Source organism: Dreissena polymorpha, chromosome 16 (assembly GCF_020536995.1).
Source record: "Dreissena polymorpha isolate Duluth1 chromosome 16, UMN_Dpol_1.0, whole genome shotgun sequence".
In the NCBI taxonomy this organism is placed as follows: Eukaryota; Metazoa; Mollusca; class Bivalvia; order Myida; family Dreissenidae; genus Dreissena; species Dreissena polymorpha.
In genome coordinates, this window is record NC_068370.1 from 34,511,294 (window position 1) to 34,530,744 (window position 19,451).

General features: G+C 32.7%; 1 protein-coding gene across 3 annotated transcripts in view; it reads right to left on the reverse strand.

The window, feature by feature from the left end:
• Positions 1–6,122, reverse strand: part of LOC127862111 (protein patched homolog 1-like) — a 56,827-nt gene extending 50,705 nt beyond the window's left edge. For all 3 annotated transcript variants that reach the window (XM_052401090.1, XM_052401089.1, XM_052401088.1), the window contains exons 1-2: positions 5,802–6,122; positions 5,288–5,480 (exon numbers count right to left, since the gene is read on the reverse strand). In XM_052401090.1, the coding sequence (XP_052257050.1) occupies positions 5,288–5,480; positions 5,802–5,906 (298 nt within the window). In that variant the 5' untranslated portion in view covers positions 5,907–6,122. The remainder of the gene's footprint in view (positions 1–5,287; positions 5,481–5,801) is intronic.
• Positions 6,123–19,451: the final 13,329 nt, after the last annotated feature.

Here is a 19,451-nt window from a genome sequence, read left to right on the forward strand (position 1 = left end):
GGAGTCTGTATTTCCGAACGAGTCTATGCTGTAAGTGTTATTTCGCTTCCTTATTTACAGTTATCATTTATTTTGTAAAATCTGTGCCAAAAAGTTGTCATTTTGATAATCTGTTCAACTCATCCAGTTAAGAACTGTTTGGAAACACCTATCACGTCTATAACCATGAATATCACAGACCAAATGAGCTTAATTTCAACTTGAGCTTTAACTATAGTTAATAATTTTTTTAAGCTTTATGAATACCAGATCGCAGGATAAGTTGATTATGGAAATTCAGAAAGTACAGGTTAAGAAAAAGAAAATCTGGTGTTAAATCCAGAGTGTGGCAATAAAAATGCAATAACGGAGGGGAAAAGGCTGAGGAACAGTAGTAAATTTCAGCTGAAGCATAATACAGACATAGCGGAGTGGAAAACCCTATTCTGAAAAGCAGCCCAGCATACATGGTTTTATGGTTTAAAAGATGGTTTTGTGTTTTTAGTATGTTACACTGGTAGCTGAATTATCTGTGAAGTATTAAATTATAGGCTAAAGAGCATTCATTTTTTACAGCATTTCCCATTAAAGCCTTGAACAATAATAATGATGGTTGGTCGATTAAAGATATTTTAAACAAACAATTGTAAAAGAAGACGTTTGGTAATTTCTCTAAATTAGTGCAACATACATGTCAGATCGGATATAGATTCTTAATGGCAATTACAATTTGAGTCAAAGCATGATTATTTATATTAAACTGAATGGATTATTTCCGAATGATCAATCCCAAATACCGTCAAAAAATCTTAACAATAAAAATTGCTACAAAAAGATGCTTGAAAATGAAAAAATATGGCACATCAGTACAGCCTAGAAAAAACATGCCTATAGTCGTAAGAATTACGCAAGACATACATCAGAATATCCATGTCTTCATAAATCTTTATTATGCTGCCAAACTGCAGAAATTGATACAAAAATTGTAACAAAGAATAATTGATTAAATTCACTTTTATTTACATCAATTTAAAACTTGTTTTTAGAATGTAGCTAGACTGCAGTTACATGAAACAATATACGTTCTTTTGTCTAACTTGTTACAGTATATTATGAACATTCAAACATGGAATTTATAAAGTTAAGAACGCTTTAATAATAGCTCGCTTTAATCTGAGCTTAAATAACTGAGGTTCTTCTTTATTTGAAAAGTAGATTTATTAGACTTAATAACCTCAGTTTAAAGAAAATGCAACTGAAAACATGTGGATCACAAAACAGTGTTCTGCTGAGGTATGGAAATAGGTAGGACAAAATGTCTCACAGCTCTAGAAAACTTGAGGACATTTCAATACTTTTTTCACACAAACTATTAAATATAATTTAAAAAAATAATTGTTCAACAATTCTTGTTAAACTCTTTTATGTACAAAACAAATAAGAAACAGTAAATAACTCTTTTATATTTCACAATCATACTCTAGTCAACTAAAGTCTTTTGACTCAAAAATGGACATTTGACTTTTGGAAATTTTAGTTTAGTTCTTATTTCATGAGTTAAAAAATGTACTATAATTGAAACCTATTTATATAAGCTAGATTGCATAGAAATGTGATCCCGTGACCTCCCGATTGCAAGGCGGATCCCATATCCACTACACCACTGCTACCTAAAATAAGTAGGCTTTACCTCGGACCATCTTTTCACAATAAAATAAGTAAAAATACTTTTATTTCATTTCATGAAGTTTAAGTGCAGAACATCTGATTGGAGACCTGTATTAACATACGGTGGGAGAAACATTTTTCATGGCTGTGTAAGCTTACTTCTGACTAAGATTTCTTGCAATAGTTTTATGGATTTTGCCAAACTAAAAAATACAAGGGAGCCCTTAAATGATCAGGATTAATTAGAAAGTGAAAAATCGTTGGATGGCAAACTTTGTACATTTTAAGTGACTTAATTGTGCTGTTCCCATAATGAAGTCAATAAAAACAGGTTGGTTGAATCTGTATCTACAAGAGCATTGACAAAATTTTATAGGGACAAACAAGACTTAGAGTGGAGTATATTTTTAAAATGTAAAGAAGACATACCGGTATATGTATGAAAGAAGGGCCACATATGTTATTATTTTTAAAGCTTTGAAACATAAACAAGGTGCACCCCTTTTTCCATTTTAACTCATGGGGATACTCTTCTATTACACTGGACTTGCATAATTGAAAGTACGCAAATCATAAACCAGAGAATTCCAGTAAAAGGTTGTTTTACATCTTTCTGAGACTTAAAAATGAAAGTGAAGAAGTCATGTAGGTACATGTAATATTTCTTCTATAATAATCATGTTACTTTTCTTCATTTAAGTGAATTTGCAAATTTTCTTACTTCATCATTTTTTATTTCGACGCTGATATTTCGTTTTAAAACTACATTTTGTGTCTCTTTTATTTCAGTAGCTCTTAAATTAACTTCATTAATTATAAATATATATATTACCGTAGAATACCATAGAATCGTTGTTAGGCTCGTAAGTAAGGATCAGGATCCTTTTAAGCCTTCATCTTCGTTTTCTAATGATGACTGGTCTTCTTTAGTACCAACAGATTAAAAAAAATACACTTTTCACACAAAAAGATCTAGTGATATGTGGTACATCCAATACCTCAACTGAGATACATATAACACTGGTTAGAACATGTAGATCTACTGAGCATAATTATCCCACAGTTGGTTAATGATGTTTAAAAAAATATTTAATGACTTAGAAGACACTTATTCATTCTATTATTCTATTCAGATATGATTCTATTCAGATATGATTTTTTAAGAGAAACTTTTTAGTCTAAAATTTGTCTCGAATCTTGGTTTGGCAAGTTTAACAGTGTCCTCTAGTTTTAGATTGTGTTGAAAGAGAAAAAAGCTCACATGGTATATCTGGCATCTTGTTGTTTATGATTTTATAACACTGAATAATATCTCCTACTATCTATGGGGAAAGCCAGGGCCAGGGGTTTATAGTGTTTACATCTTCAATCCATCTTATATTGAAACTTAAATCAGTCTACTTAACTTAAGACATATCTTATGACATTCAAGATTAAAGTGCACTTTAAGAATGTCATAAGATATGTCTTAAGTTAATAGACTGTTAAGTTAATGAAACAAATGGACGATAACTTTGCCAAGATAATTGATTCATAAATACGTAAGACACAATTGGTGGATTGATAAGTTGATTAAGTTTGTATTCTAAAATCAGAACTTTTTAGAAGAAAGTTACAGCCCTGTCGAGAAACATGAGAAACGTGTATTATTGTTTTTCAATGTTTTTAAGGTCCTTCTGCGTCCGATGCTTCATTATTTGATGTGACCCAACTTGTCCGGTCTGGTGACCACAAACCAAACTTACCGAAAATCAAAACCCAGATCTACCACCTACTGCAACAACCTGACAGTCTTAAAGGGGCCTTTTCACGTTTAAGTAAATTGACAAAATTAAAAAGTTGTTTCAGATTAGCAAATTTTCGTTTTAGTTATGATATTTGTGAGGAAACAGTAATACTGAACATTGACCATGCTCTAAAATAGCTAAATATGCATCTTATGACGATTTTAAAACCTGAGAATTATAAAGCGTTGCAACGCGAAACGATCATTGAATAATATTGAGCGTTCTGTTGTTGTATTTTGTGAAACTAGGAGGATTGTTCATAGAAAGTAAAAAATACATCCCTCATTGTACAAGCACGGATGGTCGAGTGGCTTAAAGGTAGACGTTTACTTCAGGACACCAGGGGTCAGTGGTTCGAGCCCTGTTTAGGGTTACTTTTTTTCTTTTGTTATTGTAAATTTTATTCTTGATTTTTTAATGGAGATTTTTGGATCCAATGTTTACATTTATCATTATAAAGCATTTAATGACAAACTTCAATAAATGCCAAAATCTGTGAAAAGGCCCATTTAAGCTCTTTTTTCTGAATCGTATAAACTACGGTGTCGCGAAAACATGTGACATTTAGAATAATTTGCAGTCCCCTTTCATTAAAAAAAAGTTACAATACCAATGCAATATATTATTTATAACCCGACATGTCTAAACGAATATGACGTCTTAAAAACAATAGAAAACGCATTTTCACCTATATTTTTTTGTAATTAGTACCAATACCTTTTCGTACCAACTTCCATTCGTGTCAATACCTCTTGGTACCTTACAGGTTTTGCAAAATGAAATAAAGGGAACCAAAGCTTTATCACTTCAAATGCCTACATATTTTTAACGTTTACTTTATTTATTTGTTCATCAAATTGTTAGAAAATCTTGATAGATTATCACTTGTCAGCTTTTAAAAGATCTAATGTGTTGTTCAAATAATAGATGTCCAGAGGTCGCATGCAATTACCGCGGTATTAGTCACGCTTTATACTTTCTTGTCTTCATACGGTTATTTTGTCCGTTGACTCAGCAATTTGCTTGGTATAAGTTAAAATGTTGGTCTATGGTTAGTCCACTATATTATTATAACCGGATACTTTTGCATTAACGATTTGACACAAGCAATAATTATTATTGTAAAACCGAATTAAGTCGACTTATTGCATAACACACTATTTAATCAGTATATGTCTTAATTTATATAGTAATAAGTTAGATTGACACCACGTGACTTATTTACAATTGTTAATACGTTTGGTGCTATTATAGACAAAATATTTTGAAGTGCATCGCTAAAATTTAACGTGAATTTTGCCGTTCTTTACCTTTGTTTACAATGAAACTCTAAGTGTAAACACGTTCAAGTCTTGTTAGAAAGTAAGTACGCAGTTTCTATTATAGGATAATTAAAACGCTAATATATAAATATCGCACGCGCGCATGAATACACGCTTTCATAAGAGATATTGTTGCGAGATTGTTTCTCCAAACGGTGATGTAGGTCTTTTGATCGATAACAAGCTTTTCTACTGAGCATGGATATACTTTTATCTTGCTTACTTTTATTCGAAACTCCGTTTAAATGCCCTGTGCTTTATGGATAAATTGAATCTCACGCAAAACCAGATCATCAACAGAATTACAGAAGAAAGAATCAGAATAATTCAGCAGTCAGCCAAAAATAGACGAGACCACACACCGTCGTGATTGAGTTTCATTCTTTCTGGGTCACAAACCAAAATGGCGGCTAGAGGCACAGTACAGGTATTGCGCGAAATACATGACGTACTTTTTTCGTGTTTAAAAGCTGTTTTACAGGTATATATACAACTTTATCGTTACAGATAATAAAGCCTTCATGTACATACCTTCAACCCATAGTTTTTCGACGTCCGTTTCCATTTTCACCGATTTTAAACCAACACAGCATAATGACAATAACAATAATCCAACAAAACACACTTTGCCACAGTGTTGATTGATGAATATTCCAATTATATAAAGGTATTCTTGAACGTGTTTTCGAACCCATAATGCATGTTTATTGCCGTCGGCTTTTCCCTGAAACAAATATTCCAACTTTTAATGCGTTTGTTTATCAAAACTTAAAAGAAGGTCACGTATACTACATTGTGCATGTTCAAAGTGTGCATTTGACCAAAATACAGAATTAACTATATTTAAATAAGATTTGCGTAATACACATTTAACCAGTAAGAAGACATTTAACTTCATATTCTAATTTTTGCTTATCCTGTATCGAAAAACGACCAAAATTCGAAATCAGTCAAAATCATGTCCCCCGTTAAGAACCCCATTTATATTCACCACATGTTGGTATCATGTAGAAAGAATGTATGTTTAAAATAGTTGAAAACTCACCTTTCTAATTTGCCTGTAGGCTGCCTTGGCATTAACATAGCTTGGTCTATCGTGGTACTCTTGGTCCACATACTTGCTGGACCTCTTCTTCCTCTCAGAGGCCATCGTAGCACTCTAGAAGAGGGAAGAAGATATAGTACAGTTAAAAGTAATCTCCTTTATAATCACATTGATTATTTATCTCTTATTCGCCCTTTGTACATCATATATCTAATAACACCTTTAGTTAGTATTTTCCAACTCATGGTCCTTATGTCCAGTCACATTTTACCAAAAGCATTCTTATAAACACTATAACACAGGTAACCAACAGAGAATGTAACTCTGCTCCGTTCACTCAGAAAAACGAACATACATTTTCATCCTCGCTCCGCCTCACTGAAGTAACTGACACCGGTTAAAAGGTAAATAGGCTTAGTGATTGGATGACAGCCCTGGTGGGCTGCTCCTGACGTATGCGTTCGACATGAGGTTGCTAGGCGACGCTCCCCGTGGTTGAAGACCACCCAAGCTGCCGCGAACCTCCACGATGAGATATAAACAAGGTTGTGCTGTATACGGAGCGGATTTAATTGCTTCATTTAGAAGGATGTGTCACGGCCAACAGATTTCATAGTTCTTCCGAGTTTATACATTAGACATTTGCGACTTCTAAAAAACTCGATGAAGATACACGGCGTACATTAAAACTTGTGTCTTCTTGATTTTACCGATTGCTTTTGCTTGCTCGAATGTATGAAGAACGTACGAAGAAGAACAGTTTAGGGCGCTGTTTCAAATGAGCCTCTGTGATTGATTTTCTATTGAATAAAATTAATACTTTATAAATATTATGTTGTTCGTTTGGTCTGAACAATTCCATGATACTCAAAAGAATGTTACAGAAAGACTTCGTTTTTGTCAAGGACACGTTAAAAAAGAGAAAAGAGTCTATCGGTTATCAGTTATGTTTCATATTGTATATTAACATATTTGAAACGACAAACTTAAGACTATCAAACAGTACGTGTTTCATAGCTTTACGGACTACCAAGTGATTAATGCTCAACATAGAAAACACAAACCTATTTGCTTCATTCATAAACCATCGTGGCGCACCATGCGTGACTGAAGCACGCTAGCGGAGATCACCAAGCAAATGCATCCGAATCGTTTACTGCATAGTTATCTCCTCTTTTAACATCTGCCATCCGGTAGTGATGGTCCTCTTTGGGGTGTATGTTATAGAATTGCAGTTTTCATCATAGTATTGCGTAACTTCAAAAGGCATTATGGATGCTTGTCAAGCCAGACCTCAAGCGACAGATCCAGAGTTCCCCAATACGCTAATATGGCATTGGTTTATGTATCGTTGCAAATCCTGCATTATAGATGACATAGGTGATACCATCTTTTTAAATTCAAACATTCTGTAAATTAGTTGTTTAAGTTAATAATTAAAATGTGATTGTTTTCTTAATGATTTAAAGCCAAGGTCATAATCAAATTAAAGGTCAAACAACAAAAATAATCAAAAAATTGTAAGCATGACATTAATTTTTAACGTATGAATGTAATCTGATAATAAAAAAAATCTTAACTATTGAATCAATTTGAAAGCATGCCTAGGATTATTTTATGATGGAAAGTCTATTGTTTTCTACTTTGAAACCATAGCAACTAATTATGCATTTTAAGATGACATCATTATCCAAACAAACACATTTTTTTGTATGGTATTTCTCGTATGGATTTGATTTCTATATTTTTCAATCAGTGAAACAGTTCTATTTTACGTTCAGATTAAGGTAGTTAAAATTGAATAGAAACCATACACACGTAGATTACTATTGACTTAATATATTTGATTGAATTTGTTTTTGTATGCATTATGACGTCCCATTTGACCGATTGCTTAGAAATTCAAGTTGTGACAGGTTGTGTTCCCATTGTGTATATTATGGTTGATTTTGAGAACTAAAAATATACAGATAATGATTACAGGTTTTACATTTTAAAATTAGAACATTATAAACACACGCAGCCTGTTTTGACTTGTTATACTTAAACAGGAATTATGGATGGAAAAACATGCAGTAAACATATTATTTTTATCATGAATTTGACTAATATATCAAAGCTGTTGGTTAATTATGTTGATTTCAGAACATAGTTATGGCAATATCTAATGAACGTCATTATGCTTACAAAATGACTGCTATTTATGTACTAGCTAGTGTTTTTTATGCCCCCGGATCGATAGATCGGGGGTATATTGTTTTTGGCCTTTCTTTCTTTCTTTCTTTCTTTCTTTCTTTCTTTCTTTCTTTCTTTCTTTCTTTCTTTCCCAAAACTTTAACCTTACAGTAAAGTTTTGCAACAACTTTTGAAATATTGAACATAGCAACTTGATATTTGGCATGGATGTGTATCTCATGGAGCTGCACATTTTGAGTGGTGACAGGTCAAGGTCATCCTTCAAGGTCAAAGGTAAAAAATAAGCGACGCATTAGGGGGCATTGCGTTTCTAACAAAACATCTTTTGTTTTCTTCAAAATAGCAGAGGAAATGCTAAAGTTTTTCTTTATTAAATGCTATTCATTTCGAACATTCAATTATGAACAATATAGCTCTTTTAAAAAATTTCAGGTTAAGCAAATAATGTATCACGAGAATTAATTTGATCTGCATAATCAACATTGTTTCGCGATATGTCGTCATACAATAATCAACCCGAAATGATTTGCCCTTATACACTGAGCTTAAAAACCCCATTCAAGTTGCCACACGTGTTTATCAGCATGAACCAGTAACTTTTCTTTCTTGAACTAATCCATATACTATACTATTCAGTTACTGAACACATGATTTGTATTTTTTTTTATCGAGCAAGCTTTACAAATATATTTTCAGTGAGCTTTTATTAATATGTCAAATTAAAGTTATAAATCTTTTGTATATAACTGGCATAAGTTTACTGACAACTGCACTGCAATTCGTTTTTTGTAAATAGTTTTTTTTTTTGCAATAAATAAGTATATAATAACGAAAAGGGCTGTGACTGGGGCTAAGTTTAAAAATAAACTATTTTCAAACAGGAATTCACGCAACAGCTTTATGTACCCAAACGTCACGGTAGTTGAGTAACTTTCATTTCAATTAAAAGTTGATCAACCAATTTAATACATTGCCGGGTCTTCAAAATAAATCTTTTTCAAAATTATACATTTTTGCTTTGATAATTGAAATTGATTTTCCCTCATGTCCCTGCATGTGTCATTAATTTCATAATAAGTATTCATTTTCGCCATACATATCATTTCCATCTTAAAATAATGTTATTTTATAAATGAACAATTTAATTGTATACTAATATGTAAAACCCTACCCCCCTTATCGTGTTTATAGATTTGCAATACAAACGACATTCTAAACAAAATGTATGTAGTATTCACATGTCACATTGGCATTCATGTTTTCATTTTCTTTTTCATAAGTTTTTTATGTCCCTCAGTTTATACTGGGGGACATATTGTTTTTGCCCTGTCTGTTGGTTTGCTGCTTTATGTTTGTTTGTGTCAAACTTTAACATTTTCATTAACTTTTGCAATATTGAACTTGAATTTTGCAATTTGATATTCGGCATGCATGTGTATCTCATGGAGCTGCACATTTTGAGTGGTTAAAGGTCAAGGTGAAGGTCATCCTTCAAGGTCAAAGGTCAAATATATGGGGGGACATAGTGTTTCACAAACACATCTTGTTTAATAATTATAATTCGTTTTAGACGCGCGTTTGGGTTTTATAATTAAATCTGAGGTAAGTGTAAGAGGTTCACCTAGCCCTCAAAAACATCCTAATGCTGCGCGTTGAACGATCCAAGCCGGTGAGACCAGTTTTTATCATTTTTATATTTTTATAGTTGGTGTCTTGTTAAAAAAAGAGTGGATAAGAATAAGAAATACACTCCCTATAGACCGTCTGACGTTTGATTGTTTGCTATATTAGGAGTTTGATATGGTCATTTTATTTAAACATAGTAAGAAATAATCGATGTTCACTTGTGTGTTCTTATATAATTTGATTGTTGATATGATATTCCTTTAAAAATTCTTTATAGCACTTCCTCATGTCATTGAAATACATTTAGTAATTGTCTCATTCATGACAATTTTATTCGTTTCAGATTTTTTTGTTAGAATGTCAGATCTTTTCAGTTTCAGCGATGCTCATTAATTCTCTCCAGAATAACGATTAAATGCTTTTGAGTTCAATTGCAGACTTCATTTGTTATACACGATATCTGTCAAGCCTAAATTCAAAAACGCTACATCTAGGAACATATAAGATTGTTATTGACTTTTAGAGGATGAACCATGTATGTGTATATTGGTAATACATGTATTTAAGTTCAAATTCTTATTTTATTTATAAAAAAAACTGTTGCAATTTAGTGGCCTAGATAAAACCACCACTATAATAGAATATAACTAAAATCTGAAAACAAAACACTGCATTACTCTTTGTATAACTCAAATTGATAAGACGTAGAAATGGAACCTGTTGCAGATGTTGTTTTCCAAATTTTGAATTCAATTTGTTATCTGAAGTGTGCATGCGCTGTAATCTACTTTTACGAAAAATATAAACGTGGAAGGGGGGGGGGGGGTTGATTTGTCCAGTATTGGTTGATTGGTTACTTGCTTTTAAATGTTTGTCTCGTGAAAACGTTTCTGGAATTGTATTATTCCTATATTGCATCAGTAAGACAATTGCTGATATCGGATGAAGTGTTATCCATTATGCATACCAGGTAACTGTAGTTGTCAAACCTAAGGTAATGGTTACGACATTTTATAATTATGCATTTTAAGCAGTTTCGTATGTAATGATTTTTTTCACTCTGCATGAGTGTTACGGCTACTGTTTCTGGAGGAAATAGACTTTGTATATTTCGTTTTTTGTAGATGATGGTAATTTCGTTGCATTTTAGTTAATACATATTCGCACATTTATAGCATATATTACTATAGTATAATAATAATAACAAAAAATAAAATAATAATAACAATAATAAGGTTGATTTAAGTGTTTATGTACAATCAATTCAACTTTTTAACACGTTAGTCTATTTAAGAAAATGATATCTTAGTTAGATTAATAAGAACGTACTTAGTTTATTTGCCTATCGGTTAACTTTGAGACCATTTTGATATGCTGTAGGTGAAATTTATATTTAAAATAACAATCATAGCTTTAATGTAAAGTTTAAAGCATGACGCTTAATGTAAACTGTACGTGTGTAACTAGTATCATTCGGAAGTATCTTAATACTATCTTCTACAAATATAGAGCATCACCGTGTATTTAACGTTTTGCAATTGAAGTTTATTTTTATGAAGTAAATGTTTTACAAATTACAAGGGTTAATTTGTTAAGGACAACGGGAGAAAAATAAACAACATTTGTTCATTAAAGAAGAACCAACCCTACATATTTATCTGGTACATTTTGCATTCACGTGATTTCCTTTCACATTGCAGCTTCGTGAATCAATCGACTAAACGTATGTTTTGTACTGGTATCATTTAAAGTTCATTAGGTGTTATAAATGGTTAATTGAAAAACGCTGGTTGCAAATTAACAACATACCATTAAGTTCAATATCCCTGTCTGGGTATATTATAAGTGTTTCATTAATTAGCAACGTGTCAGAAAGTTCAGAAGACGATTTTTAGATAGTTCTGATTTCAGTAATGTCGGTGCAAACCTCTATACTTACGGACCAATTAATTGCAGTATTTCATTGGTTCGGGTTGACTGGATAGCCCAGAGTGCTAGACCTGTTAAAGCAATCATGTCATAGTTTAAGTACGTGTTCATAGAACGAACAAAACAGCTGGCGCGGTTGACGATTAGTACGACCACCAACGAACAAGATTTAAGATTAATATTGATAAATAAATGTTGAAATATGCTATAGTTATTCACAAAATTCTTTTTGTATACACAGTTTCAATTAGATTGCTAAAAACAATGTATAAGCAAATGATAGGGGTTTTACAAATTTATAATTAGTAATTAAGCACTTATTGAAAGTGATGACTATATATCATAATCACTGAATTTATACTTAACTTCAAATCTGAAAGGCTCTTTTCGTGTTTCTGCGAAATGTGAAAGCGTCCATATATTATGAACGAGATTTTAACCATCAGTTTCCAGTCAATTGTTAGTCTTTCAGTATCAAAAGCAAAAGTTTACCCAAACAACAGTGTTCTATTTAGGTAGCTTTTCTACAAATATATTGAGTATACATTTGTTTCTTTTGATGTATGATATGTGATATATAAGAGTGGCGTACATATATTTTTTCTAAGACCACGAACGAAATAAGTATAATTATGTATTTATTATCTTAAAGCAAATACTAGACGACATATGTTTGCTTTCGTTGAATGATCAAATAATATCGCGGTCAAAGAAATACATATTTACAATCGTGATTACGCCATTTGTTACTATTACCACTCGTGCAATAAAAATCGACCATACACTAATTAAAAAACAACAACATGTGTATTGTTTCTTAATTGAATACTTGTATTGGATATGGCGCTCATTTTCCCGACTGCCGTTGAAGCTTTCGGCCATTCAAATTTACCTAACATTATATGTTAATTTAATTGAAGTTTAAGGACTTGTTCATATAAAAATGACGTTTATCATTTTTATTACTGATACCAAAAATGTAAATCAGGAAGCAAAATGGCAACATAGAAGTGGGCTGATTTGACAATACAGTTTATGTTCATTTGAATTGATAAAATTATAAAGCGTTTACAAACGCGAAATGATTGAACTATTTGAAATGTTTATCATGTTTCGTCATATTTGTCACAACACGTAGATGACTCATATAAAGTCTATAAAATATAACAATTTAGGTAGCCAAGTGGTAATGGGGATATCCTTTGTAAGAACAAACACTGTGTCGAGCCCCCGATATGGATAATCATGTTTCTTTTTATGTCCCCCACTATAGTAGTGGGGGACATATTGTTATTGCCCTGTCTGTTGGTTGGTCTGTTGGTCTGTTGGTTGGTGGTTGGTTTGCGCCAACTTTAACATTTTGCAATAACTTTTGCTATATTGAAGATAGCAACTTCATCTTTGGCATGCATGTGTATCTCATAAAGCTGCACATTTTGAGTGGTGAAAGGTCAAGGTCAAGGTCATCCTTCAAGGTCAGAGGCAAAATATATGTGGCCAAAATCGCTCATTTTATGAATACTTTTGCAATATTGAAGATAGCAACTTGATATTTGGCATGCATGTGTATCTCATGGAGCTGCACATTTTGAGTGGTAAAAGGTCAAGGTCAAGGTCATTCTTCAAGGTCAGAGGTCAAATAGTGTGGCCCAAATCGCTTATTTTGTGAAAACTTTTGCAATATTGAAGATAGCAACTTGATATTTGGCATGCATGTGTATCTCATGGAGCTGCACATTTTGAGTGGTGAAAGGTCAAGGTCAAGGTCATCCTTCAAGGTCAGAGGTCAAATATATGTGGCCCAAATCGCTTATTTTATGAATACTTGTGCAATATTGAAGATAGCAACTTGATATTTGGCATGCATGTGTATCTCATGGAGCTGCACATTTTGAGTGGTGAAAGGTGAAGGTCAAGGTCATCCTTCAAGGTCAAATATATGGGTCAAAATTGCTCATGTAATGTCACTTCTGCAATATTGAAGATAGCAATTTATATTTGAAATGCGTGTGTATCTCAAGGAGCTGCACATTTTGAGTGGTGAAGGGTCAAGGTCAAGGTCATCCTTCAAGGTCAAACGTCATAAAGGGGGAAATTGTGTTTCACAAACACATCTTGTTATTTGTGTATTCTTTGTTATTAACATTGGTCTTAATAGTTTCGATATTTAAATCTAAGCAAAGTAAGGCATTTATTCGCAATATTCAAAAGGTCTATGAATAAATCCCTTTAATCTGGGCCTGACATACTAAAACTCGATTCTTGCCCTATCAAGCTATCGTATTGCTATATATGGGGACTGCACTTTTCGACTGATAGAATGAGTTTCTAAATGTCTTCCTACGTCTCTACCAATACATAATGTAAATTGTATTGCATTTTAATTCCAAATTCCGAGTGCAGTGTACTTAATGGTTGAATATAATCGATGTAGTTTTCTTATTGTGACAGTTTTTTGTTTAAGCTAGTAGACAAAACTGTTTTATCGTGTTATGAATGAATAATAGTGAATATATTATTCGAACTAGCTGTTTAACCATGCTTGAATCTTTCTCGACCTTTGTAATTGTTTAACAAAGTCTTGAGAAAATTTCCTTACTGTTGATCCAAATAATAACATTTATTTTTCGTATTCTTTAAAATTCCAAAATTTGGCGGAATAGAACACGTGCACATTTCAATATTTTTACTCATTGACTTATACAGACAATTTAATTGACTGTCTATTTTATATAAAATGGCGTTCAAATGCATATTCTGTGTAGGCTAATTTAAACATTATAGGTATGCACAATTGCGTTTGCAAAAATGTAAATTGAATGTCAGCGTGAAATTATTTTAACTGAAATAAAAAGGCTTAACAGATTAATAAGTTTCGCAATCAACTCTCGAAATCAAAAACAGTTTGTGAGTGCCCGTTATATTTTACACATGTTCAGCACCAGAGAATTCGAACTGAAGGACTATGTTCACAAATTAACAAATACTACCATATTGCATAATGTGCACTAGTATTTTGAGGTCAAATAATAGTGTTGTTCACTAATTTAATATTTTCAAAATAATTATAGTTTGTAATCATAATTGATTTTCAACTCTGATAAAACATTGAGTTAGTCATGCCCGATACGTCATTATAGCAGTTTAATCGTGACATCTCTTTAAATGCCGTATGCACATTCCATCTCGCAAGGTATCAAGTTCAGTTTGAGGTCAGGCCGTCTCGAAATCTGCATTTAAACTCTATCACGTTTACTTAGACAAAACAATAATTATCTTAAGGCAAGAAATACCCTAAGAGAAATTATCGCCATATTCGATAATTATTATAAATACATGACAAATAAATACAATGTTCTTAATGTATTTTAATAATAGCATGATATATTCCATTTTCTTTGATTTTAATAAGAAAAAAATCATCGATTGACCAATACACGATCGCGATGATAAAGAATGCTATAAATAATCGAATCGAATAGCTGTGTATGATAAACCAACAGAGCCGTTAAAAGAACGTGCGTATACATATTGAAAAACGTATGTTTCGCGTAAGGGCGGATGTGTAATTTCAGTATATATTTTAATATCATGTCTACATATAAAAAGTATCTATAATGAGAATAAGTTAACCAAACTGGCTCTACTCCACACAATTAATGTGTGTGTGGTGCAGCTAAGAACTGCACAAATAACAAACTACCGCTGTCTCTGATATCATTGATAAATCTGATTATCTTTAACCAAGACAATCCGACATCGACACAGTACATTTATATCTTTTTATGTTTCTTTTATTTTTTACTTTTCCCTTTTTATACACATAAAGTTAGTTTTTTGTTTATATTGTTTGCATTTTCATATTTAAATGTTGATACAATATTGCATTGTAGTTTTCTTACTTTACATGTTATAATGTAAATGCGAGGTCTAAATAATATTTTATAATATAAAACAGCTTGTGACATATACAAATATGAATTGAACATGGCATGCACTGGGAGAACTGCTCCCACCATGGGAGAACTGCTACCGGGTATTTGCAATCTTTTATCAAAACATGTATAGTTTAGGTAATTTTTTGTTTTAAGGTAGCAATAATTGAATAATTACGAATATGTAAACGAATTAGTTCTTATTTTAATACAGTAATATATGTTTTTTGTATATTATTTGTGTTATTAATAAGCAAACAATGAGCCCCCAGAGATAATATAAGGGGACAAAATAATCTTTCTTATCCACATCTTTTATAACAGGAGCCCAGCTTTAAACATAAAATGATAAGACAGACAGACAGACATGTTATTCAAGACTACATAGTTCATCGTCTAAACACATACATTTACAATAAGACCTGAGAATGTGGGATCACCGCCATACGGTCAATCTTAGTAGGAAAAAAGTGGGTAAAATACTCACACACATTTATTTACCATTCACTCTAGGCATATAATAAAATATTAATTTTTGCTTTAAGAGGGTAATCGAATACATATTTGAATCGATGTTTTAGAAAAAAAAACGAAACGTGAACATATGTTTTTCTGTAACAACTTGTAATATAAAATTTGATTCGAAATATACACCGAACTCAATGAATATGCTCTATTATATAAGGTTTTAGATGTGACAAACATGTAATTCATAAATGAGGTGTGAAACGCAGCTATTATGCCAATGAATATATCAATGCAATGTACATACTTGCGAAAAAGGCACTTCCCAGTTGAAAATGTGGATACCGATGAGACTTCTGTTTCCAACAGCTCACTGGTATGTAGGTTCGTAAGTCCAGTAATAGCCCAACTATATAGTTTGTTATTGTTTATTTGAGTTTTAGTATTTAATAATTACACGAATACATACGCATTTGATTCATTTTATGAAGCAAAATATTGAGTGTGCAATAAACTGTCCAACTTCTTTCATAAAAGATCTATTAGTTTCAAAGCAATCCTCGAAAATGAGAAAGTAGTTTACCATTTCGTTTGAATGTGAGTGAGTTAGAGTCTTGTAGCACCAAATACATTTTTTTTTGTTAAAAGCAATTACCATGCGGGAATATATATCATGAAATCTACAACAGAACACAATTGATTACACTTGTCCAAACATTAAACATCTCGCCGCTTTAGATTATTGTAAAGTGTATGTACTTCAGCAGCACATGGGTGGTCATTTTACAATTCAATTACAATTTGTTAAAACTGTAGTTATTTACCACCATTTTAGTAAACTACGCATGTGAAGTAAACGATCACTGTTCCAATATGTTTTAATTTTCCCTCTGAAACATGATATTTTCTTTTAAAGGCGATTAATTGAAATAAGAAATGCCAGAAGTATTGCAAAGATTAATATTTCAAATGTCAATGAAACGAACGGAGATCGATCGGCAGAGCTTAATTGAATATAAAAACCAATGTTTACAAAATCTGGGTATTTTTTTAAACCGCCCATTGCTTGGTATGCGATATGGGGGTTAAGAACATGATATAAAACAACAAATCATCCAAATCGTATTCTGTAAGACCACACACAGCCAGTTTCGTGGCCACCCTAGTTGAAACCACGGACAGTTTAGACCTACAGCAGCGCTCGGTCATAAAATACGACCAATCGATTTGAATGAAAAGGCTTCGGTTATTTCCGTTATAAGCGTTTTCTTTGATGAAATTTGCTTTATTGGAAGATCGTCTTTATCCGTAAGATACAATCGCCTTCATAAATCAAAGTACTGACAGTACTGGTGTGACGATGCTTTTGAAGGGGATGAATATAAAAGCATCAATTTAAGTTTATCTACATCACCACAATTGTGTATGTGGGTATGAAAAATTGGTTTCGAAAATAATTTGGGTACGAACATTTTGGGTACGAAAAAATACGACAAGAATGTTCTTGGGTAGGAAGAAAATTTGGGTACGAACAAATATTGGGTACCAAAACAAATTTGGTACAAAAAGATTTGGGTACGAACAAACATTTGGGGGTACGGGAAAGTAGTACCCGTAGGGAACTTGACCCATTCAGCGAAACTGGGAGGCGGGTTACATTCACATGATTCTCGATCAAATCTAAAAATCACTACATTTGGGGTTTTCTCAATGCCACAGCGTTTGAAGTGCCACCTGGCAGTTTCGTGTCTGATTCCTGTCCCGAACCTCTCCATAAATTTTAAAGAAGACGGGACCCAAGCTGCCTTTACCTTTATCAATGATAAGCAGCGAGGTATGCCGATTGAGAAATTTAGCTAACTCAATCGGACTGGCACGGTCTTTTACATAGGTCGCCATTGTGAAGAATTGTGCACATGGAATGATAACTTAGACGAGCTGCTTCGCTGAAGCAGCATCGTCAAAAAGTATATATAATTACCTAAAGAAGTTTAATAATCCAGACCGAAACTTGAATGCAAAGCAAATGACAGATATTTCACGCATGCAAACCATTGCTGATATGTTGTAATCTTCATATTATACCGCGTATAACCTGTCATACCATTCAAATACAACCTATCAGCATGATAACTTCCTCCCCAAACCGCATGAGGCATACACTTACAACGATGTGTTTGGTACGTGAATTTAAAATCACAGTACTGACAGTACTGGTGTGACGATGCTTTTGAAGAGGATGGATATAAAAGCATCAATTTAAGTATATCTATATCACCACAATTTGTGTATAAGGGTACGAACATTTTGGGTAGGGAAAAAATTTGGGTACGAAAATTTTCTGTAGGAAAAAAAATAGGGTACGAAAAAAAATGGGTACGAAACTGGGAGGCGGGTTACATTCTCGATCGAATCTAACAAGAAATATCTTTTAAAAGATAATCGGCGTGTATTTTTCTGTACTACTTTTCGTAAAAACTTTCTATTACAATAAAATGTTTGTGGGTTATTAAAATTACGTTTCAGCAGATATATACAAACATGACATGATCGTTAATAACACCTGTACATCATACCCTACCTAGCTTTATTTCGTTGTTTACGTTCTTAATTTAATAATGTTATATGTACGGACGTGATTGCACATGCCCATGGGCATGGATATATGATTTTTTCTGTTGAATATTGTTTGTTAATTTAAGTTCAATACGCATCTATATATAGCATGTTTGTTCATTAAGTTTGGCAATACGTTCATGATGATTCTCGAAAGTAGGTATGAGCACATAGCCGGCCCAGGTGAGCTCAATCGTTAGAGCACTTGACTACCCGAGTTCGCCCAGGAACATATGGATAAGTTAACTAACCAAAGCGATATGACCTTATATATGCTGAAATCTAACAAACGAACGAATTATCAAACATGTTATGTACACTTATAATAGGTGGTTGTGTAATTTCTGTTAGAATATCGTATTAAATATATACATTTAAAATGATTGTGCCCGCACGTGAGTTTGTTTTCTTTTTAAGTCCATACGCGCCTAGGCTGCACCCAGTGTGTGTATATGTGTATTTCCAAGGTTATGAGTTACCTCCGCGCCTAAGGCTGCATAATTTTGGGACCTGGAGTGTGTCCAGCACTCCTACCTTATAAGCTTAGACTGACGCCAGTTGGGACGAATTTAAAATGATAGCTGCAATTTCCAGCTATTTATTTTTTACTGAAATACTATTTAATTTTAATCGAACCGGTGTCGTATTGGTGAAAAATCGTACGTGCTGACTACTGCACAAACGGGACGGACAACTACTCAAAGAAATGTTGTTTTATCTATATACATCATAGCAGTGCAGCGTTTACAATTTGCAGGTTCGAATTGTTCGTATTCTTTAGATTTGTGATCGCGTAAAAAGTTAATTTAACATGTTTTCATTCGCAATTTATTTAAAAAATCGAGAACAAATATCAAACACATAGAGCAAATATATAATTGTT